General features: G+C 39.1%; 1 protein-coding gene across 4 annotated transcripts in view; it reads left to right on the top strand.

The window, feature by feature from the left end:
• The window catches only part of LOC127571688 (contactin-4-like), a 1,728,143-nt gene that overhangs the window by 1,374,863 nt on the left and 329,849 nt on the right, over positions 1–23,431 (top strand). For all 4 annotated transcript variants that reach the window (XM_052018293.1, XM_052018296.1, XM_052018294.1 and 1 more), the window contains one exon: positions 11,250–11,377. In XM_052018293.1, the coding sequence (XP_051874253.1) occupies positions 11,250–11,377 (128 nt within the window). The remainder of the gene's footprint in view (positions 1–11,249; positions 11,378–23,431) is intronic.

Genomic DNA, 23,431 nt, shown 5'->3' with positions numbered 1-23,431 from the left:
CTTAGTCGGCATGAATGGGTTGGGCTGAAGGGCCTATTTCCATGCTGTATAGCTCTATGACTATGCTGTATTAATGGTTTAATTTGCTTTGGTTTATCATTTGTTTCTTCTTGTGACATTAGATTCACTGTGAGTTTGCCCCTACAAATGAGAACAGTGTGAGATACAACAGTGTGATCTGACTCATTGAAGTTCATGCAGTTTTTTTTCTATAATGATCACAGTATGTGGGGTATCTTTGATATGAGGCTGCTTGTATTGCAGTGCCTTGTTCTTCACATTGTGTTAATATTCTTGTATCAAAACTGCATATTTTGCATATACTTTTTGCAAGCACAGTTTTCAATGTACACTTACAAAGAATCCATTCTTCTACTTCACAGCTCTTTGCAATTGTCAAAGGGAGTTTCATCACTTCATAAACTGTGCTCTTCACAGCTCTCAGTATTTATTCTGGTTATACAGCTTGTTAGCTGCTGAAGGAGCGCTCAGGATTATTATTGCAATGGTAGTCTGAATCACTGATTTTATATTGTCACTCCAGCTAAGGAAAGCATTTTGCTCAAAATCACCTGTTTGATAATTGTGTGCACCCGTCCACTTACAAGTTACCTGGGTTTTACCCTTTGACTGAAAAGAATCAAAAATTAAACAACAGAATCTACTGGAATGACTAATCTGCTAAACATCACACCACCAACTGCCCACTCCCACCTCATCTCTTGCCAGTCAAACTTATGTCCTTTACTCAATACTCTTCTGGTTGCATTTGAAAAACTCACTCACCAGATGGACAGTGAGCATTTTAATTGCAGTCCATATTTAAAAGTACAATTTCTCTGAATGCTTTTATTTTATTTCTTTCTGAACTGTTCACTGATAGAACAGGAACAGGACTTTCGGCCCACAATTTCAACACTGAACACAATGCTGAATTAAACTAATTCTCTCCTGCATTTACATGATCCATATCCCTCCATTCCCTGCATAATTACGTGGCTATCTACCAGCTGCTTAAATGCCACTATTGTATCTGCTTCCATCACTTCTCCTGGCAGCCCATTCCGGGGACCCACCACACTTTGTTAAAAAAAGCTTGCCACTCACATCTCCTTTGAACCTTCCCCCTCTCATCTTAAATTCATGTCCTCTGGTACTAGACAATTCTACCCTGGGGAAAAGATTCTGACTATCTACCTTGTCTTTGCCTTTCATAATTTTGTAAACTTCTATCAGCTCTCCCCTCAGCCTCTGACGCTCCAGAAAAAAGCAACCCAAGTTTGTCCAACCTCTCCTTATAGCTCATACTGTCTAATCTAAGTAGTATCCTGGTAAACCTCTTCTGCACCCTTTCTGAAGACCCACATCTTTCCTGTAATGGGGTGACCAGAATTGCACACAATTTGGCCTAACCAAAGTTTTCTATAGTTGTTGTATATTTATATATTTGTGTGTTTTATATTTGTGTGCCACCATTATAAACAGATATTTTGATCATTTTCAGATGATATGGATGAGTTTCTTAATTTTGGGTTGAAGAAACTATACTTCAGGCTCCAAGTATTGTAATGATCAGTGCATATGAAAGTTTTCACAACAATCAGTCATAAATACTACAAAATGAAAATTGTCAATTGTGAATTCTTTGAAATACAGTATTTTGTGCAATGAAATTTTCCTGTGCCTGATGCTGATTGTTTCTCCTACCCTGTTGTTCCTGTTTGGCTAGCAGATCAAGAGATAAGGGAAACAAGTGGAGATGTTTTGGAGAAAATTCATGTTATCAGGGAGGAGGTATTTACAGTGTTACAGTGCATTAAGGTGGATAAATCCCCAGGGCCTGACTGAGTGTACCTTTGGACTTTGCGGGAGGCTACAGAAGAAATTGGAGGGGCCCTTATGGAGATATTTGCTTCATTGTTAGCCACTGGTGACATTCTCAAAGACTGGAAGGTGGCTAATGTTGTTCCATTGTTTAAGAAGGGTAGCAAAGACAAGCCAGGGAACTACAGGCTGGTCAGCATGAGATCAGTGGTGGGGAAGTTACCAGAGGGAATTCTAAGGGACAGGATCTACCAGCATTTGGATAGACAAAACCTGATTAGGAGTCAGCATGGCTTTGTGCGTGGAAAGTTGTGCTTGACGAATCATTTGGAGTTTTTTGAAGAAGTAACCAAAAGGGTAGATGATGGTAGGGCAGTGGATGTTGCCTACTTGGGATTTAGCAAGGCCTTCAACAAGGTCCTGCTTGATAGCCTGGTCTGGAAGGTTAGGACCCATGGAATCCAGGGAGAGTGAGTTGGGCGGATTCAAAATTGGCTCAGAGGTAGGAAACAGAGGATGGTGGTTGAAGGTTGTTTCTCAGAATGGAAGCTGGTGACTCGTGGTGTGCCGCAGGGGTCAGTGTAGGGACTCTTGTTAGTCGTAATTTGTATAAATGATTTGGATGCGAATGCACAAGGCTTGAAGAGTAAGTTTGCGGATAACATGAAATTAAGAAGTGTTGTTGAGAGTGAAGAAGGTTATCATAGACTACGGGAGGATCTTGATCAGTTAGGGGAATGGGCTGAAGAGTGGAAAATGGATTTCAATACAAATAAGTGTGAGATGATGCATTTTGGAAAGGCAAACCATTGTACGACTTATACTGTGAATAGCAGGGTATCAAGGAGTATAATGGAACAGAGGGATCCAGGAGTAGAAGTGCATACTTCATTGAAAGTGGCACCATGGGTAGATAGGGTGGTGAGAAAGGTGTTAAGCATGCTGACCATCAGTCAGGACATTGAGTATAGGAGTTGGGATATTATGTTGCAGTTGTATAAGTCATTGATGAGGCCACACTTGGAGTACTGTGCACAGTTTTAGTAATCCTGTTATAGGAAAGATGTGGTTAAACTGGAAAGAGTGCAGAGAAAATTTACAAATATATTGCCAGGACTAGAAGGCCTGAGATATAGGGAGAGGTTGGCCAAGCTAGGTCTTTATTTCTTGGAACATAGGAGAATGAGGAGCGACCTGAGAGAAGTGTTTAAAGTTATGAGAGGCATAGATAAGGTGGATGATAACAGCATCTTCCCCAGCGTAGGAGAGTCCAAAACTAGAGGGCATAGGTTCAGCATCAGAGGGGAAAGATTTGAAAGGGACCTGAGGGGCAAATTTTTCTCGCAGAGGGTGGTGAGTATATGGAATGATCTGCCAGGGAAAGTGGTTGAGGCAGGTACAATGATATAATTCAAGAAGCATTTGGATAGGTAAATGGAGGGACAGGGCTTAGAGGGATATGGGCCAAGCGCAGGAAATTGGGACTAGTTGGGTGGGCACCATGCTTGGCATGGACTGGTTGGGCCGAAAGGCCTGTGTCCATGCTGTATTGCTCTAAGACTCTATGACTCTATAAACAGGGCTCACTAAGTAGCAGTACATGGTTGAGTGTGATTGTAGAAAAGTTGAATAACCATTGTTTGGTCAACAGCAAAAGGAGTACATGCTGCGATATTCACTCAGCACCAAAGTCACCATGAGAACAGCAACTTTTCTGTTTATTTTAGCACGATCCAGGGTGCAGTTGCAGTGTTGTTTATTATTTGGGAATACACCACATAAAAATCAGAGATCAATTACTTATGACCAGTACATTGTTAAAATTTGAGTAAAGTATTGCCATCTGCAGTGGTTTAGAAATGAGACCCAGAGAAAATAGAAGCAGGCCATTCAATCCTTCAAGCCTGCACCAGCAGTTGATGTAACAATGGCTATTTCTGTATCATTTTCCCATTCCCTTGATGTCCTTTGTGTCCAGAAATCTACTCTTTTTTAAATCTATCCAGCAACTTGGCCTCCATCACCTGATGTCGTGGAGAATCTCACCAACCTCTGAATGGAGAACTTTCTTTTCATTTCTGTTAGAAATTTTTTACCCCATGTGCTGAGATATGACCCCAGTCAGGGGAAATATTTTGCCCTGCATCCAGAATGTCTAACTGACAAAATTTTGTATGTTTTAAGAGATCCTGTCTCATTTTCTAAACTCTGGGAAAAACAGAGACTTGGTCAACTCAATCTCTCCCCATTGAAACAGTCCTGCCATCCCAGGAAATAGTCCACTGAACCTTTGCTGTGCTCCCTCTGAGAAGTATGGTCTCTCAAGTAAGAAGACCAAAAGTCTGCAAAATGCTCCGGCTATGGTCATACCAATGCCTTGTACAATTTTAAGATAAGATATTTATTTATTAGTCACATGTACAGAAAAACATACAGTGAAATGCGTCTTTTTGCATTACTGAGAATGTGCTGGAGGCAGCCCGCAAGAGTCACCACTCTTCCGGTGCCAACATAGCATGCCCACAGCTCCTAACCTGTACGTCTTTGGAACATGAGAGGAAACTGGAGCACCTGGAGGAAACCCACGCAGACATGGGGAGTGCGTACAAATTCCTTACAGACAGTGGTGGGAATTGAACCCTGGTCACTGGAGCTGTAGTAGCATTACGCTAACCACTCAACTACCGTGCCACCATTCTAACACAATGTTCTACCTTCTATGCTCAAAGTCCCTTGCAAGAGATGCCAATGTGACCTTTGCCTTCTTAATCTAACTTTTGATCGAAAGATGTCTCTTTTTCCCATTTCTTTGTGCGGTTCTCATGTTAGAAGCACTGACATTTTTTTGCATATTTCTTGGACACCCCGCTGGGAATCAAAATTAAAATTGTTCACACTTGGTTACATCTGGAAAACCTGATTTCAGGTGGTCCTGGAATTTCATTTGTAACTATTTGTTAGATACAAGTTTCAAAAGCACAGTTTCCATATTGCTCACAAAACTAAGCATTGATCACAAAGGAAAAGCAACAAATTACCATCTTTAACAGTTACGTGAGAAAGTCCCCAGAAAAGTGACTATTTTCCATTTCTCGTTCTCTAAATCTACAGTCAGCACTCATTTTTTCTGAATATATTCTTTGTAATCTGCCCCTCTCCATCTTTATTTTGTTAATGTATCACAATTTTGCCTATCTTTTAGCCCAACTTGTCACTGTCAACCATGATGCCTATCCATGCTAATCCTATTTGTCTGTATTAGGCCCATAGCTCTCTACTTCCCTGTCCAAGTACCTGTCACATGTTTTCCCAGCTCTGAGAAGTTTCTACTCCATTTGTCCAGCTGGATTCTACCTGATGCCCATAAGAGAGAGAAATTAATGAATAAGATAGAAAAATGGGTAAGTACAAAAATAATACTTGTGTAAAAGACACACAATGAAGCCTGCAGGTGTGAAAGTTGTGCTAAAGGAACAGGAGAAAAATTGCAGAGTTCTGAAAGACATTGATAATGTCCATATTTTCAATGCACAATGCCACTAGAGATCAACTACTGCTGAAAACACCAATTTAAATTCAATAGAATTGAAATGTTAAGTTTAACACAGGTCATGGAAAAAGGCTGAGAAAAATTCTAAAGTTTACTGACTGTTGGTTTGAAGAGTGTTCACAGGAAAAACAAATCTCACTTACATGATTACTGGGGAAAAATAAAGAAGACAGAAAGATTTGCATGCATATAGCACCTTTCATTTAATGTTGACCTCGGATTTACACCCCTCCAGAAATTCGGCACTTCCAACAGTACAGCACACTATCAATAAATACTGTGGTCAACATAATTTTTGTGCTTTTGTATTTATACTGGTGCTTGAACCCAAAGTCTTCTGACTCAGAAACAAGAGCACTAATGACTGAAACACAGCTGATGCTATGAGCTTGATAAATCAATAAAACATTCTGTATGCTTTCCTACAACCACTAACACTCTCTAGACTTTTCAAGTGAATTCAAGGGTCACTAAAGTGAATCAGAGTGGAACATTTTAATCTCACCAGTTAGGTGCGGAACAGACGTTTGTTTTTATTACCCCTCCCAATTTTATTCTCCATTGACTTGAAAATTACTTCTGTTGCAATTATATTATTGAAAGTGGAGAGATGCATGAGCAAGCTATTTGAAATGGTAGAGTGGTAATTAAGTTAATGACAGCATGGTCATTATCATTAATTAGGTGTGATTTGTGCATAAATAAATAGTTAATACAGAGGTGTAAAAGTCATTTTTTAATCTCATAAAACTATTTTAGGACTGTTTTGCCTCATGTTGTCAGTTGTGGAAGAGCCCTCAATTTGCCATTATCCTGCATTCATATTGTTACTTTATACTGTTCATCGCCAGAACAGCAGAAAACTAATTTGGAAACTGAGGTCAGTTTGAGTGGGTGAGGAAGTTGAATGATCTCCCACCAGGATTTAATGCTCATCCATTGTGCCTTCAGAGCCAGAGAGCAATGTAAGCACCTAAGTCTCCAGAATTTGTGTGCTTTTCTGCCAAACTTAGCATGCTAAGTTGTGAAGACAACAAAGGAAGTTGCCCCTTCTGGTTCTCCAGGAAAACTGCCTGATAAGAACCACTGGAGAAGAGGAAATGCTTATTTCAATTTCAGTAAACCAGAGAGTAAAGCCAATAGAGTTCAGTTTGCTCATATTATGTGATGGTGTATTGTGTCACAACACAAAATGGGTTAATATACTAATCTGATTCCTCCATTTAACAGTCCACTGGAAATCGGTTCGGTTTATAGCCCCATGAATCCTGAATTGCAGGGGTTCCTGATTTGTGATAATGCTTAACCAACACTATCAAAAATAGATTAACTGGTCATTCATCTCATTTGCTGTTTGATGGACCTTGCTGTGCATAAATGACTGTGGCATTTGTCAGCATAACATCAGCAGCTACACTTTAAAAGTAATTCACTCATTGAGAACCTCTTTGCGATGTCCCAAGGATGCAATGAGACACTATTTAGATGCTTTTAGTCTTTACTTTTCATCTTGCTTGTTTGCTGACTTGTTTATCAAATATAACTGATGCAATAAAAAGCAAAAGACTGGAAATGTCAAATAGAACATCCACAGCAAGCAACTCATGAAGAGAAAAGACAGATTAATGTTCACTGCAAGTCGTTCATAATGAATTGATCCCAAGCTGGTACTGATTGGGTCCCCATTTCTTTATTCAGATAGTTAGACTCAACACCTGTCAGTAACAAGCAGAGAAGCTGAAAATGGGAAAGAAAAGGAGATTCTTGTGAGGAAATGAAATTTCCTGCCCTTTTCATAGGAAGCATTGCTTTTGGCTCTTGCACTTTCGTTATTTTTGATAATAACATGAATTTGAAAAATAGATTTAATGCTTCAGTTTGAAGACCCTTTGTCAGAATAGGAGAAGGGGCTTTAACCTGAAACGTTAACTCTATTTCTCTTCCTACAGATGTAATCTGACCTGCTGAGTATTTCCAACATTTTCTGTTTTCACTTTAGATTTCCAGCATCTACAGTTTTTAAAAAATTTTTATTCATGTGAATTTGAGCTCTGTGGGAAAAAAGAACAAGAGCTTAAAGAGTTAACAGTGTAAAAACTGCACACATGTTATGCCTTTAACATGGAAACAAATTTATCCTGGGACAAGGTAACTTGAGATCTTCATAGCTCCAACGGGAATTTGGTGGTTGACATTGGGAGAGGAGACAATAGTCAGTGCCAGAGTATTTAAGGAGAAAACCTGCATTCCTAACTCTACCTGGACTAATGTGACTCCAATCTCACACAACTGAATTCACTTCAGTTAAGAGTCAAGACAGTCTTAACTATCTTCTGAAGTTGTTTGGTAAAACATCCCATTATATCAAACCATTGGCAACACAGTGGGAATGAATCCTATTTTCAGCTCATCAAAAGATAAGGATGAAATAATGGTCTTGCCGATGGTACTATATCACTGGATTAAATTATCTTGGCATAACTGCTTCATTATTTTACATTTGAATCCATTACCTTGAATGCCAGTGCAGTCTTGTTGTATTTGCCTGTCACTTTGTAAGGTGGACCTTGGAATTCCATGGGGTTGCTTGTGCATGAGTATTTTGGGCTGGACGTCACAATATGACACTGTTTAAAAAATGGCTCTATCAAGCTACAACATTGTGCTTTTTCAGAAGTATGAATCTTTAATGCTGAAGAAAGAAAATACTACCCCCATGCTCACAATGAAAAAGTTTGGGGCTTCAGTTTTAACTTCACTACTGAAAGAGTGCCATGTAATTCGGTGTAGGGAGCAAATCTCAGGTTAGCTTTACCATAAAGGGTAACTCAAACAAAGATCAAATTGATGAGAGATTAATGTGCACAAGATGTTCTGCTCTGATGATTTCAGTCAACAGAAATAGCTGGGTTGCCAGTCACTGGTCCCTTACTGCCAGCAAAAGTGAATAAGCTGACAGGAGCAAAGGGAAAAGTTGACTTTGAATCCACTAATTGTTTGTTTTGTTGCTTTTTCCAAAGGAACATTTTTCACTGGGGGAATTGGGGATAAAAAGGTTGCTGATTGCCTGCAGCTGACAACCAGTTATGTTTCATTGAGCCCTGATCTTATAGAATGTCAATCAACTGATACTTCCAGCCTTAATGCAATCAGGAAGGCAGACTGATCCATCTCTGATGGAACTCTAATGTTCAGTCAGATTGCACCATTGGTGTTAAAAGTCAGAGGGCAGAGGGGTCTGTAAAATATTGGTTGATCTTGGAAAAGAAAAGGCATGTACCTTATGGTGTTAACATTTTATGCAACATTTTAACTTCAAGAAAATTTGCTATTGCATCTGGTTAGGATAGACAAATCTTTGCAGACTGTAGTTGCAATAAATTGTTTTCTTTCCTTGGAAAATGGATTATTTCTTTAAAGAAGTGCTGTTTAATTACCAGAAATATAATGCAAGATATCTCCGAGGAAATAATTGGAAAATTTGTAAAGAGTTATGTGGTTGTTCAAATTAAATTGAAGATGAAGAGCAAAGTTCTAGTAATAGGGCTAATCTTCCATCAGAACCCACAAAGGTCTCCTGTCAGACAAACCTGTAACTGAGTAACTCAGACCAGACCTGCATCATACCATCTCTGACAGCCTTGTGCTCTCAGGGGTTCCATTGTCTAACTGTGGGACGTGTTCAGATTGAACCAGAAAAAGACCTTTGGTGGAATATCACACAGTTACATGATGAACGTGGTCTTCTGAATGGGCTTTGTGGAGGGAATCTGGAATTGAATACAACTGCTCCACCCAGCCATTAGTGGCACAGACCAAATTAATGAGTGGGAAAAAAACTTCCTGAGCAAATCTGGAGTTAGGCCTCTGCCTTGCTTATGTGCTGTTTTGATCCTTTTGCTAAATCTACCAGGAAGGAAATGGGCATAAGAGGGGTGACAATACCATGCAGCAGAGGTACTTAAGTGAAAGCCTCCCTGAAAATGGGCATCATTGTCGTGTTCTGCAGATTGATCAGCATTTGCAATCAGCTTCAACTGGTCTCGGGGGTGAGAGTCGACCATGGCTTAAACAAAGGCATTTTTTTAGCAGCTTGTCTGACCAATCCTTTGTTCCCTTCACTGTCAGGTCTGATTATCTGAAGGTGCTGGGAGTGGGGCATGTGGCATAAAATTGGTTGGAGTGGAAGCCAAGGTGAAATAAATTATTATTGAGAGTCCAACAGCAAAGCCAAAAATTGCTGGGATTCCTCTGCATTACACTGGGTAGTCACCACTCAGATCCTGTTTAAAGTCAGACTTGGCACAGGATCTGAAACTCCATTGATTTCATTTTTTGATTCTTGGTCTACAGATCAGGAGGTAAAGGTATATTTTTCAAACCAATTTGTTTCAGATTCATTCATTTATTTATTTATTTATTTATTTATTTTCCAATGTGTTTTAAGATACAGTACCTTTTGTTTTAAATATCTACATTAATTTTAACAGTTTTGAAAAGTCTCTGAATGTCAAAGACACAAATTTCATGAGAGCTTTGATCAAAGACATCCTCTACATCAAGGTCTATTTCTCTCAAAGATTATCAGTGCAGTTTTGGGGACATATCTATACACTGATCCCACTTGTTGTTCAGACCTTGCAGCCTGAAATCAAGGGAGGGAAGAGCATTAAGATCAGACCTCTGCATCCAGCCAATAAGTACCACTGGAAGTAATTTTGGGAGGTGGAACAGGACTGGCAGCATCTGAACAATTAATTAAAGATTTCATGTATCTTAGAATAAAAAATATATTAGTTTCTTTTGTTAACTTCAAATTTTCAGCATTTGTAGTTGTTTGATTTACATTTACTAATACTACTACTTTTGCTGGCAGCCATAGATTGCCTACAGAAAATGGCATACAGCAGCTTATATCAGGAAAAAGCAAATCATTTCACTGAAACTATTGAAACTTTCTCGACGGTTTTCTTTGAGATCACCAAGAAGCACTGTTACTTTGCGGCTGACTGGTAAATCCAGATCACTGTTTCCCTGAAGTCAGGTGTGCTCATAAAACATTATGGATAGGAAAGGTTTAGAGGGATATGGGCCAAATCCAGGTAAATGGGACTAGCTCAGATTGGCATTTTGGTCAGCATGGATGAATTGGGCCAAAGGACCTGTATCTGTGCTGTATTACTCTTTGATTCAATGACTCTAACAAACAAGCACCAAAATCTCTTAATATCTGTAAACAGCTAGATTGAAGAGAAGGAAAGAATATAGGTGCTAAAATTCATATGATGTCTTCTGGTGCCCACATCTTCCATAAAGAGAAAGCAAATGTCCTGAGTTGAATAATATGGTTTTTTTGATGGACTTTGATGTTTGGAGAGAAACTTGATGCTGCCATCTTGAAAGCCTTTCCTGTAATTGGTTGCTTCCTTCTCAGAAGAGACTATGTTGAAGTTTTGTAAGGGGTGGATGGGTGAGGAGACATTGGAAGAACAGAATTCATTTTCCTTATTTCTCATTTGCGCATTGCTCAGTAGACACAGTTATCCTACAAATCCAGAAACTTACGATATGCACAGCAAAAGGCTGAATTCTAATTCCAGCCTCCGTGGAGCTCCTTGAACACCTCAGTGTGTCAAATGCATGTGGGCCACTGTATTAACTTTAAAGTAAGGCAAACTCTGGGAATAATGAGCCCATATAAATAGAAGTGGGTAACCTGTGAACTGAAAGGGTTTTGAATTTGGGTAGTGATTTGACTTGAGGGCCAGTAATATTCGATAACATTGTGCTCTGGGTACAGGATAAATACATTAGTTGTATAATCATTAATTTTGTATGATTGGAAAATTATTGACCAAGTTTTATTCTTTTTTAGAAGAATTATCCTGGAGGATGGTAGTCTCAGAATAGCTAACGTGACAAAGAAGGACGGTGGGCACTACACCTGCATTGCTCGGAATCCTTTTGGGTCAGCCAACAGCACAGGAACATTGATGGTGAAAGGTACTGATTAAATGAAATAATTTACAAATGTGTATTTTGCTCTGAAGTTTTATCGGGCTTATAGACATGATGATTGAAGTAAGCCAGAAAAAAGTTATCACAAATATTGCATGTTTGGCATTGTTCACCAGTGGCAATTATTTCCTCGTTCTTGGAAGCATATTGAGGTGTTGATGAATGTATACAATATTTTAATGACAGAAGTGACTGTATGGGTTGCCTGGACACTTTTAATGAAATAGGCCACTCATTTCATTAAGGCAACTTCACTTTCTGAAAGAGGTTGCTTTTAATAATTTGCAACACTGACAGATGATCAATTTTATGAAGATAAGGTTACAGTTATATAATAGTTGGTGAAATCAAATCTGTCTGTTAATTCATTTTTTTTAATCATAGGAGATAACAAGTTGTAAAATTTTTACAAAATGAAGCACTTCCTTATTGCAGTCAATATGTTAGCACTAAAATTGAGCAGAATAAGGTGTTCTAATTGCTGGCTCAGTGCTTTGGAATGACACTGTCCCCTGATTTGAAAGTCTGCCTTCAGTAATCCATTCTTTTGTGAGGTAGATGATTGCATTTAAAATGTTGCAGGCCTTTGATATTCCCAATCCACCTTGGTAAACAGGGAAATCAAATCCAATCTTGCCTTAAGACAGAGTCTTCTAAAAATGAATAATGTCGACAAGCAAGATAAACTGAACAGGTAGGCAGAACACTGTCTAGACAAAGAAGAGAGGCTACAGGGAGTTATGATTTGATTTCCCTGTACCATGAAATCATACAGGAGGAAATATATCAGCACAGATGTAAGGTTGGTTGACATACAAAAGCAAAGGGTGAGGTTTAATGGACATTGGTTCAATTGAGCAAAGATTAGAAGAATCAGCTTTGGGTTGAGACCTTGCTTCACTTTTTTTTATTCTGTGTAGCTAATTTGCATTTGGGCAAATGGATATCAGAATGTGCTCATGTCACAAAATAAGTGCTGTGGTACATATGTTCAGGAGGACAAAAACAGGTTAATGGAAAGTGAAAGTTGCAATAACAAATAGTAAGTTAATTTTAAGATGAATAAAAAGAGAAAGAACTGGAAAGATGCCAGTGAGCAGAAGTGAACAGCAAAACCTAGAGTTTTTTTAAGATGATTTCCTAAAATTGCATGTGCAGGGGTGCAAAACTAGTACATAAGAACATAAGAAAATAGGAGCTGGAGTAGATAACTTGGCCCCTCAAGCCTGCCCTACCATTCAGTACGATCGTAATTGATCTGCTCCAGGCCTCATCTCTTTTGTGCCAGTTCCTCATAACCCTCAATTCTCTGATCATTAAAACATTTCTCTAATCCTTCTTAATACCCTCCTCCCAAAAAAAAGGAGGGTGCAATAGGAATAAATTTCTTTTTAGTCACTGTTGAGAGTAAAGTGAGATGAATAATTCTGAGGTCACATTCTAGGATGCAAACAGTGGAAATTTGAAATAAAACCAGAAAATGCTTGAAAAATTTAACAGGTCAGACAGCACTTGTGGACAGAAAAATATTTAATGTTTCAGATCTGAGACCCTTCATCAGAACTGATAAGGACAGAAACAAGTTGGTCTTGGCAGCAGGAAAGATAAGTGAGAAATAGGTGGAACATAAGTAATTTCTCTGTCAGGGTGAAATAATGACTGTGAAGGGCAGTTTAAGCTCCTTGGTGTAAAGTATTGCTAATTTTGGAAAGTATGTGTTATGTTGTGCGGTCTGGGATATGGCCAGCAAGCCAGCTTATACAAATGAAAGTAAAAAGTAAAAAGGATGGCAGGCAAAAATGGCTAATCCTGATACAAACAGAAAGACAAGTTATCTAAAATTGGTGAATTTGATGTTGATTCGTGAAGGCTGGAACTTGACCGGATAAAAGGTGAGGTGATATTTCTCAAGTTTGCATTGGGCCATGTTGCAACGTCGAGTTGCTACATACAAAGGCTTCATTGGAGTGGGACTGGAGTGGGAATTGGATGGTGAAAAAAAGTGGAAGGCAAACTGGAGGTAAAGAGACACTCCTGCAACACCATCACCCAATTTGCATTTGGTTCTTCTAGAGGGGGCCACGTTGTAAATACCAAGTGAAGTGCTGCTCTACCTGGAAAGAAAGTTTGGGTCCTTGAATGATGGAAAGAGAAGAGCTGAAAGGGCAGGTATTACATCAATAGAGACTTATCAGGATAATAACAAGCGTCAGAGACTTCAGTTGTGAGGAGAAATTTGAGAGGATGTCCACTGTAATTGTCAAAGATTTTGATTGATGAATGAATGAAAGTACTCCAGCAAAGAACCAGTAGAGACAAATTTAAAAATTACCAAAAGAAAACCTCTGCAATTATGGCTAAAAGGACAATAAAAAAGGCAGACCATCGTAAGAAGGTCCTTGGGTGAGCTGCTTAAATTGTAGCAGGTTTACTGAAGGCCTTTTTAAGCTTTTGGAGTGTCTGTTGGAACGAATTAATGATATGGGGAATTCTAAAATAGTGGGCAATTTAAGTAGATTTTTCACATTAATCTGTTCAAATATATTGAAGGGAGTTATTCTGTCAATTTCTATGAGATATTGACAAATACTATGAATGTGTTCTATTGACATCAAAAAGATTTGCATTTATTTAACTTTTGCCCGAATTTCAGGATATCCTAAAAAATTTTGCACTTGATGAAGAGTGTTGTGTGATCTTTTTAACCTACCTTTGAAGGCACAAAGTACTTGAGTTAATATTTTAACTGAAGGGTCATACCTCTGACAGTGTAGCAATTCCTCAGTACTGCAATGGAATCCAAACTTGTGCTTGATTCCTTGGAAATTGTACCCACAGCCTTATGATTTGAAAGAGAAAGTATATCACTGAACCATGGCAAAAACTTCAGTTAAGCATGTATTGGTAAAGCATGAAATGTGGAAACTCAGACAACTATTGCATGGAAGAAGAATGCCACTGGTGAGCACCCTCCAGAGTTTTACTACTTCTTTTATATCAAAGATGGAGTAGAAAAGCTCTGAAACTTGATGGAGCAGGAACACTAAACAATTAAGAAGGTGATGGTGTTCTGACAACATTGTTGCTGTCAGTGGTAGAAGTTTCAGACAAAGGAAATGGAGGTGAAATGACACAGCTATAATACATCTTGAATATCTTCATACTGTTTGTACTATTGAGTTTTATGGTAAGAGCACCAGTCAAGCAAACTACCCTGGATGGGTGCTGAACTCTCTGAATATTGTTGTAACAGAACATATCCAAACAAAAATTACAATACCATTCTGCTTCTGGTCAACAGTGACAATCTTCGTAATGCAGGACTTCATGATTCTGTTGATATTTAACGTCAAGTGGAAATAGCACAGTTTCTCTTGTTTGTAATAATCATGACATACAACTTATGTGGTATGAAAGTCGCTTCTTAACCCAGTCCTGAGGATTAGTCCTGGGTTGTTGCATCAACAAGAGTTGTGAATGATCTGAATGACCTTATAACCTTCTGATGAAGGGAAGGCGATGCTTACAAAAAGTAACATGTCATGAATGAGAAAGCTGTCTGCAGTCCATTGCACAACTGAAGGTATGCTGCTCAACAAGATGTGATGTTAATTTGGGTCCTTATCTGCTCTCTTTGAAAGATGTAAAACAAATCCATAATGCTTTGTCTAAAAGTGGCAGTTGTACTCTTCCTAATGCCCTGGACAATATTTATCTGTCAATTACTATCACTTGCTGTTTGTGGAATATTTTAGAACTTACATCAACTGTCAAATTTCCAAGATGTCCTGAGGTCATTAAATGCACTAAGTTATTTTTATTTTTGTTGACTGACATCCACTTCATTATGCATGGAACAGTACAGCGCAGGAGCAGTCCTTTCAGCCCACAATGTCTGTGTTGAACACGATGCCAAATTAAACAAAATACCTTCTTTTCTGTCTGCACATGATCCATATCCCTCCATTCCCTGCATATTTGTGCGTCTATCTCAAAGCCTCTAAAATGCCATTGTTGTATTTGCTTCCACCACTATCCCTGGCAGCCTACCACTCTTTGTGTGAAAAAAAACATGGCCTGCACATCTCCTTTAAACTTCCCCTCTCTCACCTTAAGTGTACGTCCTTTAGTATTTAATATTTCTACCCTGGGAAAAAGATTCTGACTGTCTACCCTGTCCATGCCATGAAGTTTCCTTCATGTCAGGTCTTACTTCAGCTATTTGAATGGTCTCATTTTTAATGCCATTCTATGTGAATGGACAAAAATAACCCTAGGATGCAGGAATTTTGTTAGCAGGTGCTAAATTGAGTAAAGAACATCAAAGCTCAATGTGGTGGAATGTAAAATTCATACATTTGGAGCCAAAGAACTAATAGATGGTGTGTAACTGAGGACAGGAGCATATAAAATACTACTTTGATATTTGAAGTAGCAGTGAGGGTAATATTGGATTTTAGCTTAACATCTGCAGATGAAAAAATCTTCAGAACTTCCTGAATGATATTGTCAATACTCATCTGCAGAGATTTAACAGTTAGCTGAGCTTCAGAAGCCATTGGCCATGTTTTAACAATGTTCTGAATTTATTGTTATGGAAAGAGCATGACAAGTGTGAAAGGAAATATTACACAAAAAACGTCCATCAATTGTCAAGTTAATTCATGAACAGCTTTGTATGATAATCAAAAATTCCACTTTGATATCAAAGAAGTAGTTGCAACTACAGAGGTGCTGTAACATGAGGGAAGTTCACCTCTGTCCATGTGGAAGTAGGAGAAAAAGATGGAAGAAAGTATTTGTATTTATGCACTGTCTTTCACTTGCATGGGAAATTCTAAACTTCGATTGTTAGTATTTACTTCAAACTTTCTCAACAATCAATGTGTTAAGTTATCTGTCCTTTCAGGCAGATGTGAAAGATTCCACAGCTCCTACTGAAAATATCAAGGAAGTTCTCTGACTTCATTGTGAACAAAAGTTTCATTGTAACTAACTTGATTGAAAGGAGATTAATTGGATACTTGTGTGTGGGATCTCACTGTGCACAAATTAGTTATTGGTTTTGCAGACAAAAGCTGAGTCCTTTGAGAATCCCTGAGGCCATAAAATGTGCCATATAAATTCAAGTTCATTCTTTCAGCATCAAGGAGGAATCCCAAGAGAATGTCAACATTAGAAAGCTGAGTGGTTGCAACTTTAGTAATGAAACCCTTGCAGAGCTTGCAGTGATCCATGTAAATACTGAGTTTCAGTCGCAATGAGTATTTATGGCAATAGCGGTTTAGCTAAGCAACATGCTTGGTGTTTTATGATGGGCAACTAATGAAAATCTTGGAGTTTCCAACTATTGTGGTCAACATAACATATCTGCATAACCTTTTTTGAAATAGAAATAAGGTTTTAAACAAAATGAGCAGAATTAGGAGCATTTTGTTTTGGTCTTAGAAGCACCACAATAGTCAAAATTAATGTCCTTCAAATAAAAGCTCTTATTAATTGGCATATTGTCCATGTTGGAATTGTCACATTCTCAATTCTTCTGACATTTACACATGTGAGGACATATTGCACTATTACCACACCTTTCCATTTAGTACAGGTCCTTAAGAGGTGTTCAGTGTATCAAATTAGGAGGAAAAATAATATTGTTGATTTACTTCTCAAACTCTAAACTGCAACAATTCATCCACAAAATTGATAATTGTTTAGGTGTAAATTGCAAACTTTGACTTCACTTTGCTTCTATACTCGAAGAACTAGGTTTGTGAAATTGGTTTCTGGTCCAGTTTAAATGAATTGCCAAAGTTTCCAGATGTACTTCAAATGATATTTTTTTTTTGCTTCTTTTTTTGTTGACTTTATGTAAATGAGCACAACAAAAGTAGTTGTAGAATCTGGAGGAAAATAAATTGAGTCATGTTTGGAGCTTTCTTGGAGCTATTGCTTTGATGTGGTTTTAAAAGCATGAAGGTAAAAGAAAGAAGCATTATTTCAATTGTGCACTGTACTCATTTATCATCAGCTAGTTGTTTGATTTCACTTTCACTGGGATTTATGAAAACAAATATTCCAACGGCAACAGTAAGGTTAGTCAGTTGCAATCTGTTAATGGCGGTCGATGCATGGGTCAACAATCAGACTGAAAGGGGATATAACAATATTTTTTGTGTCCCATTAGTAAGATCCAAGGAACTTGTGACAATATTGCAGATATTTTCAAGATAGCAAGAAACAAGCTGCTGGAGGAACTCAGCAGGTCAGGCAGCATCTGTGAAGGCAAAGGGAAAGTCAACGTTTCGGGTTTAGGCCCTGCATCAGGACTGATTTTAAGATAGTATTTAGTTGATAGTGTTAGATGAGTAGACATTGTTACATATATATATCTCAGCCTTTACCTTTATTAACACAGAACGAGTCCATGCAGCCCGTTGGGGTCTATTTCAGCTGCCATGGGAGCAATCCCATTGGTCCCATTCCCCCTGTCCTAATTAACATGTAGACCCTGTGACTTATTCTCTTTCAATCGCACCCATTAAATCCCTTGATTATTTTCATTTGCCATTAAGCCACATTGAAGAGTTATTTACAGTAGCCAATTAACTCAAGAGAGTGTCTTTGAAAAATGAGAGTTCGTGAGGATTCAGAGCACTCAAAAAAACTCCATCCTTTCACTGAGAGAACAAATTCCACACAGACTGCAGCCAAGGTCAGGATCAAAGATCAGTGTCAGGACCTGGAGCTTTGAGCATATGTTTAAATATGCTAAGTAAACATGTTTGGTATTTTTTTCAAATGAGCGTTGAGGACTTGGAGAGCAGGTAGTTGCATAGTTTGTGCAGTTTCTAAACATTTATGCTTGAACTTATGGACTCCTTATGTACTTTGCTGATCTTTGGTTGTGTCTGGGACCTTGCTAGAGTTCTCCTCTGATGATAGTCACACTGCTTGGTGTGTTTTGTCTTGTTCTTTGGGTATGTGTAGTGAGAGCTGAAACTGGAACTTCCTGGTCTTGCCACTTAGCTGAAATTCCCAGAATGAAGCAGGGTTTTCACATAAAAGGAACCCACAAGGTGAATGTCATGTTTCAGTGAGATAGCTCCTGTTGGTGGTTGGATTCAGAGTGAGAATAAATGAAGTAAGATGGTCTGGAAGTGCCTGTACCAATGACATTGGTTGGCAATTGGAGAATGACTCTAAATTTGGTGGCAAGATGTTTTTGTGAACAAGAAAAAGATTAGGAAAATAACTACCTCTAAGAAGGAGGAAGTGAATGATTATTCCTTGAAAGGTTGATATACCTGTATTTTGCTATTTTATTTTTATCCATGGTACTTATTTGATTTTAAAAAATCTATCAGTTATGAGCTTCAAATTTTTTGAATTAATCAGAATTTACTGTTTCATTGTAAACTTCATATCTCTTGACAAATCTTTGTGCCCTGGAATTGGGAAGCACTGTCCGAAAGTAGCATGCTTAATTTTAAATTTTCTGCTGACAACTTTGTTAGGGATTGACTGCCTCAGGAAATGAAGTGTGACGATGGAAGGCTGTTAGAATTAGTATCTGCTATGTTAATCACGAGACGGAAGAGCTTCAGTGAATGTGCCATTTCAACTGTTTGTTTTCATTTTCTAAATTACAATATAACCTAAAAATTTGTTGACACTGGTTTATGAGCAATAAAGCATCATTGTATGTCTCCCTAATGCTGTTTAGTAAGGCACTTAAAAATCACAATATTTTGCATGGTATTGTTTAAAAAACAGTCTTGTCGGTCTCTCTCATGCAACACTATGCCGCATCTGGAAGAGCAAAAGTTAATGGAAAGCTTGAGTTGCATTTCTCACAACTTCTGGTACTTGGACGTGCAGTCAGTTCTTGAAGGCAGAAGCACCGATTGTCACCAGGAACTCTTCAAGCTACTGGAGAATGCTATTCTCTTGCAAACGGCACCACCATTGTTTCATGAGTGCTGGACTGTGCTCTCAGGTTTCTCAAGGGAGACCTCAAGAAGAACGTGCTTGTTCTTTTTCCAAGTGAACCTCAGATACCTTCCAGGACCAATGCCAGATGCTACTCATCATAAGTTGCCAGGGAGGTCTCTGTAAGGGTGTGAGTGCAATTGATGAAAAAAATGAATTTTGTGGAAACCTACGAAGCAGAAATACCCATGGCTAGTCTGCCTTCTCCTTTCGGAATATCGTCATCAACACACATTGCCCTCGAGATGGTGCAAAGGGGAGGAGATGATCGCCTATGCAGACAGTGGACTTGCTAAGAGGATCTGGAGGAGAATGCAAGGTTTCTCCCACGCAGCTGCGTAACACTCTAATTTTCGGACTGTTCCCAGGGACGCACAGAGAGATGGACATGAAGTGCTGCTGGAAGATCATTAATTCGGTGAAAGACACACTTTGGCTGGCCCAAATTTATGGCCTTTCCCCATTGAGATTTTGCATTGGCTGCACCAAGCTTCAGTGCATACCTGAGCACATACTCCTGCAGTCTGGAATGTGCCAGGTGGCAGCATTCCCTTACAGACAGTGAGCTGGAGCAGCCTATGTAAAGTCTCTGTGGGGAATGGCCTCATTGTGGGGTCCTTTTACTACTGGACGTTGAGGGGCTCTGTCCGACAGAGAAGCCCCTCAAATAACGGAGGGAAGTCCAGAGAAAGAGCTAACTACAAAACCTTTCTCAAGTAGAAATTATGTCAAATTAAACTAATTTCCCCACATTCAATTTTTATTAAACTACTCTCAAAATCACAAAATAAATATCAAGAAATATTTTGATTTGTTCTTGCTGTTGCTTCATACTTGAACAGAAATCATATTAATGATCAGGACCTAAAAATTTCCATCCTAAAATAACTGCATTGAAATCACATTCCGTGCGGGACCCATGCTTGTTCCATTCAGTCCTATTTTGTATTGCAGTACTTGTACAAGAGAAAGTGAGCATTTATGGCTTGTATCACTTTTACTTCCCAAATACAGTGCCTTAAGGACTTGTTATCCAATATATACGGCATGCCTGTGTAATTGATCTTGCACGAATTAATGACAAAATTCAGTTCATAATGGGGTTTCAATCTCCACATCACTCCACAGATGGAAGTATTTCTAGAACTTTGTTGATATGTAGCTGCAGAAAATGTGCTCTCAGAATCAACTAGAGTGACCATAATATTCATGTTGAAAAAAATGCAAGATACGAAGGTGCTTTATGTTAATAGTTCCAGGATGCTCATATGAGGACTGAAAATGTGCCATAGGGAAGAGAAGTGAGGCACTATGGATCAGGCCCCAGTGTTGAAGATATTCCATAGTTTCAGTTTTTTGGTTAGACCAGTTGGAGTAACCCTCACAACTGCAACACTCACAACTGATATTTGACACACAGACAGAAGTGCATGCCATCTCTTATGCCACAGTCAGAATCTCTCACTTTGGTATTGGTATTGGTTTATTATTGTCACTTGTACCAAGGTACAGTGAAAAGCTTGTCTTACAAACTGATCGTACAGGTCAATTCATTACGCAGTGAAGTTACGTTGAGTTAGTACAAAGTGCAATGACGTAGTACGGGTAAAAACAGTAACAGTACAGAGTAAAGTGTCACAGCTACAGAGAAAGTGCAGTGCAATAAGGTGCAAGGTCACAACAAGGTAGATCGTGAGGTCATAGTCCATCTCATTGTATAAAGGAACTATTCAATAGTCTTATCACAGTGGGGTAGAAGTTGTCCTTAAGTCTGGTGGTACGTGCCCTCAGGCACCTGTATCTTCTACCCGATGGAAGAGGAGAGAAGACAGAATGTCCCAGGTGGGTGGGGTCTTTGATTATGCTGGCTGCTTCACCAAGACAATGAGAGGTAAAGACAGAGTCCAAGGAGGAGAGGCTGGTGTCCACAACTCTCTGCAGTTTCTTGTGGTCCTGGGCAGAGCAGTTGCCGTACCAAGCCGTGATACATCCAGATAGGATGCTTTCTATGGTGCATCAGTAAAAGTTGGTGAGAGTCAAAGGGGACAAACCAAATTTCTTTAGCCTCCTGAGCAAGTAGAGGCACTGGTGAGCTTTCTTGGCCGTGGCATCTATGTGATTTAACCAGGACAGGCTGCTGGCGATGTTCACTCCCAGGAACTTGAAGCTCTTAACCCTCTTGACCTCAGGACCATTGATGTAGACAGGTGCATGTACACCACCCCCTTTCCTGAAGTCAATGACCAGCTCTTTTGTTGACATTGAGGGAAAGGTTGTTGTCATGACACCATTCCACTAAGCTCTCTATCTGCTTCCTATACTCCGCCTCATTGCTGTTTGAGATACGGCCTACAACGGTGGTATCATCTGAAAACTTGTAGATGGAGTTAGAGCAGAATTTGGCCACACAGTCATGAGTGTATAGGGAGTAGAGTAGAGGGCTGAAGACACAGCCTTGTGAGGCACCAGTGTTGAGAATAATCGTGCCGGAGGTATTGCTGCCTATCCTCACTGATTGTGGTCTGTTTGTTAGAAAGTCAAGGATCCAGTTACAGAGGGAGGTGTTGAGTCCTAGGCTAAGATATAAAAGAATTGTTGATGTACAACTGATGATCTTCCACCACTACAGCCTTCCCCCCCTCCCCACCCCCACCCCCACCACACCAACCAGCACCACCATAACCTTGGAAAATCTTGGACTCCTCAGAGAGAGGAGGCATTGAAAGAGCTGGATATACATGTGTGGCTCCTCCAATGTTAAATGGGGGGATAAGTATCTGTTTTGCTTTTGAATCATCTCCTAATACTCTTGATCTTGTAACAGTTGAAGTAGGACTATCACTGCAGAACCCATGGCAGAAAAACTGAGATGAAAAAGAAAAATATGCCCCCAAAAAAGTTCACTATTAAGTGGGTCCTCCATTTTTGTTGACCCTGCAAGAATCCAAAGGGATCTGCAGCTGACTCCCTGATAAAGGTGAAAACAATTGATTACCCCTTTAAATAGCACAGGTGCCATGCATAGGAATGCTATTAAAAGCTGGAATTTGGAGCAAGAAGCAAACTGCTGGAGGAGCTGGCTTTACCTCTGCTCCCTCATCTGGCTCTATCTCCCCATCATCTCCCCCCTCCTTGTTGCACCTATGCTTGCCAGCCCCTGCCTCACCTCTCCCTTTCACCTCTTAAAACTGGCTCTCTCCCCTCTACACTCTCAGTCCTGATCCAGGGTCTCGACCCAAAACATCCCTTTGCCTTCACAGATGCTACTTGCTGAGTTCCTCCAGCCGTTTTTTTTATACTTTACACAAAATGTGTATGAACATTGAAATGCTGGCAAGAATTTTGAATTCCACACAAAAGGCTCAAATTTGGTTGTAGTTTTGAAATGTGCACACTTAAACACAGGTTTTCCATTATATTGTACTTAAAAAGCCAGTGCAATTTGGTGGAGTTTCTAGGCCATAGTTTGTAGGAAATGGCTTTGGTCACAATGCTTAAGAAGTAGCATTTGGAACATTGTACTACTGCCATCCAGGCAGTTGTTGGACAGTACTTATAAGTGAGCAAGAACATTTACTGGTCAGTCATCTACATAAAGAGCAGCTTTTAAAAGTCCAAATCAGATAGAGTGAAGCTGCTTATAAGTAGCTGGGTTCTTACTGGAAAAGCAATGAAAATTCATCACTGTGTCGATCACAAAGGGGGAATTAACAAATCTAAAAATGGGAAATAATATTGAAGAACCTGGACTCAAAAGAATGAGAACAAATTATTAAAATAAAGTATATATTGGATAATTAAAGCAAAGATACAAAAAAAATATATCTTCATTCCTTTCCTGTGATGATAAAATATTTAATCTTTGCTTTTTTGAAATGGGTTAGAAGTGTTCTTCATCTTATTGACTGGTGCACATTCAAAGGGTGATCCTTGGGATCATTTATATCTTTATATTACATCTGTGCACATGTGCAATATTGCTGAAAAAAGCAGGAGTAATTTAATAATTGGACTGTTCAAATGTAAAATTATTTCTGTAATATTATTCCAACA

Source organism: Pristis pectinata, chromosome 6, assembly GCF_009764475.1.
Source record: "Pristis pectinata isolate sPriPec2 chromosome 6, sPriPec2.1.pri, whole genome shotgun sequence".
Taxonomy (NCBI): Eukaryota; Metazoa; Chordata; class Chondrichthyes; order Rhinopristiformes; family Pristidae; genus Pristis; species Pristis pectinata.
The sequence above is the reverse complement of the archived record's forward strand: the minus strand, read 5'-3'. Positions and strand labels throughout refer to the sequence as shown.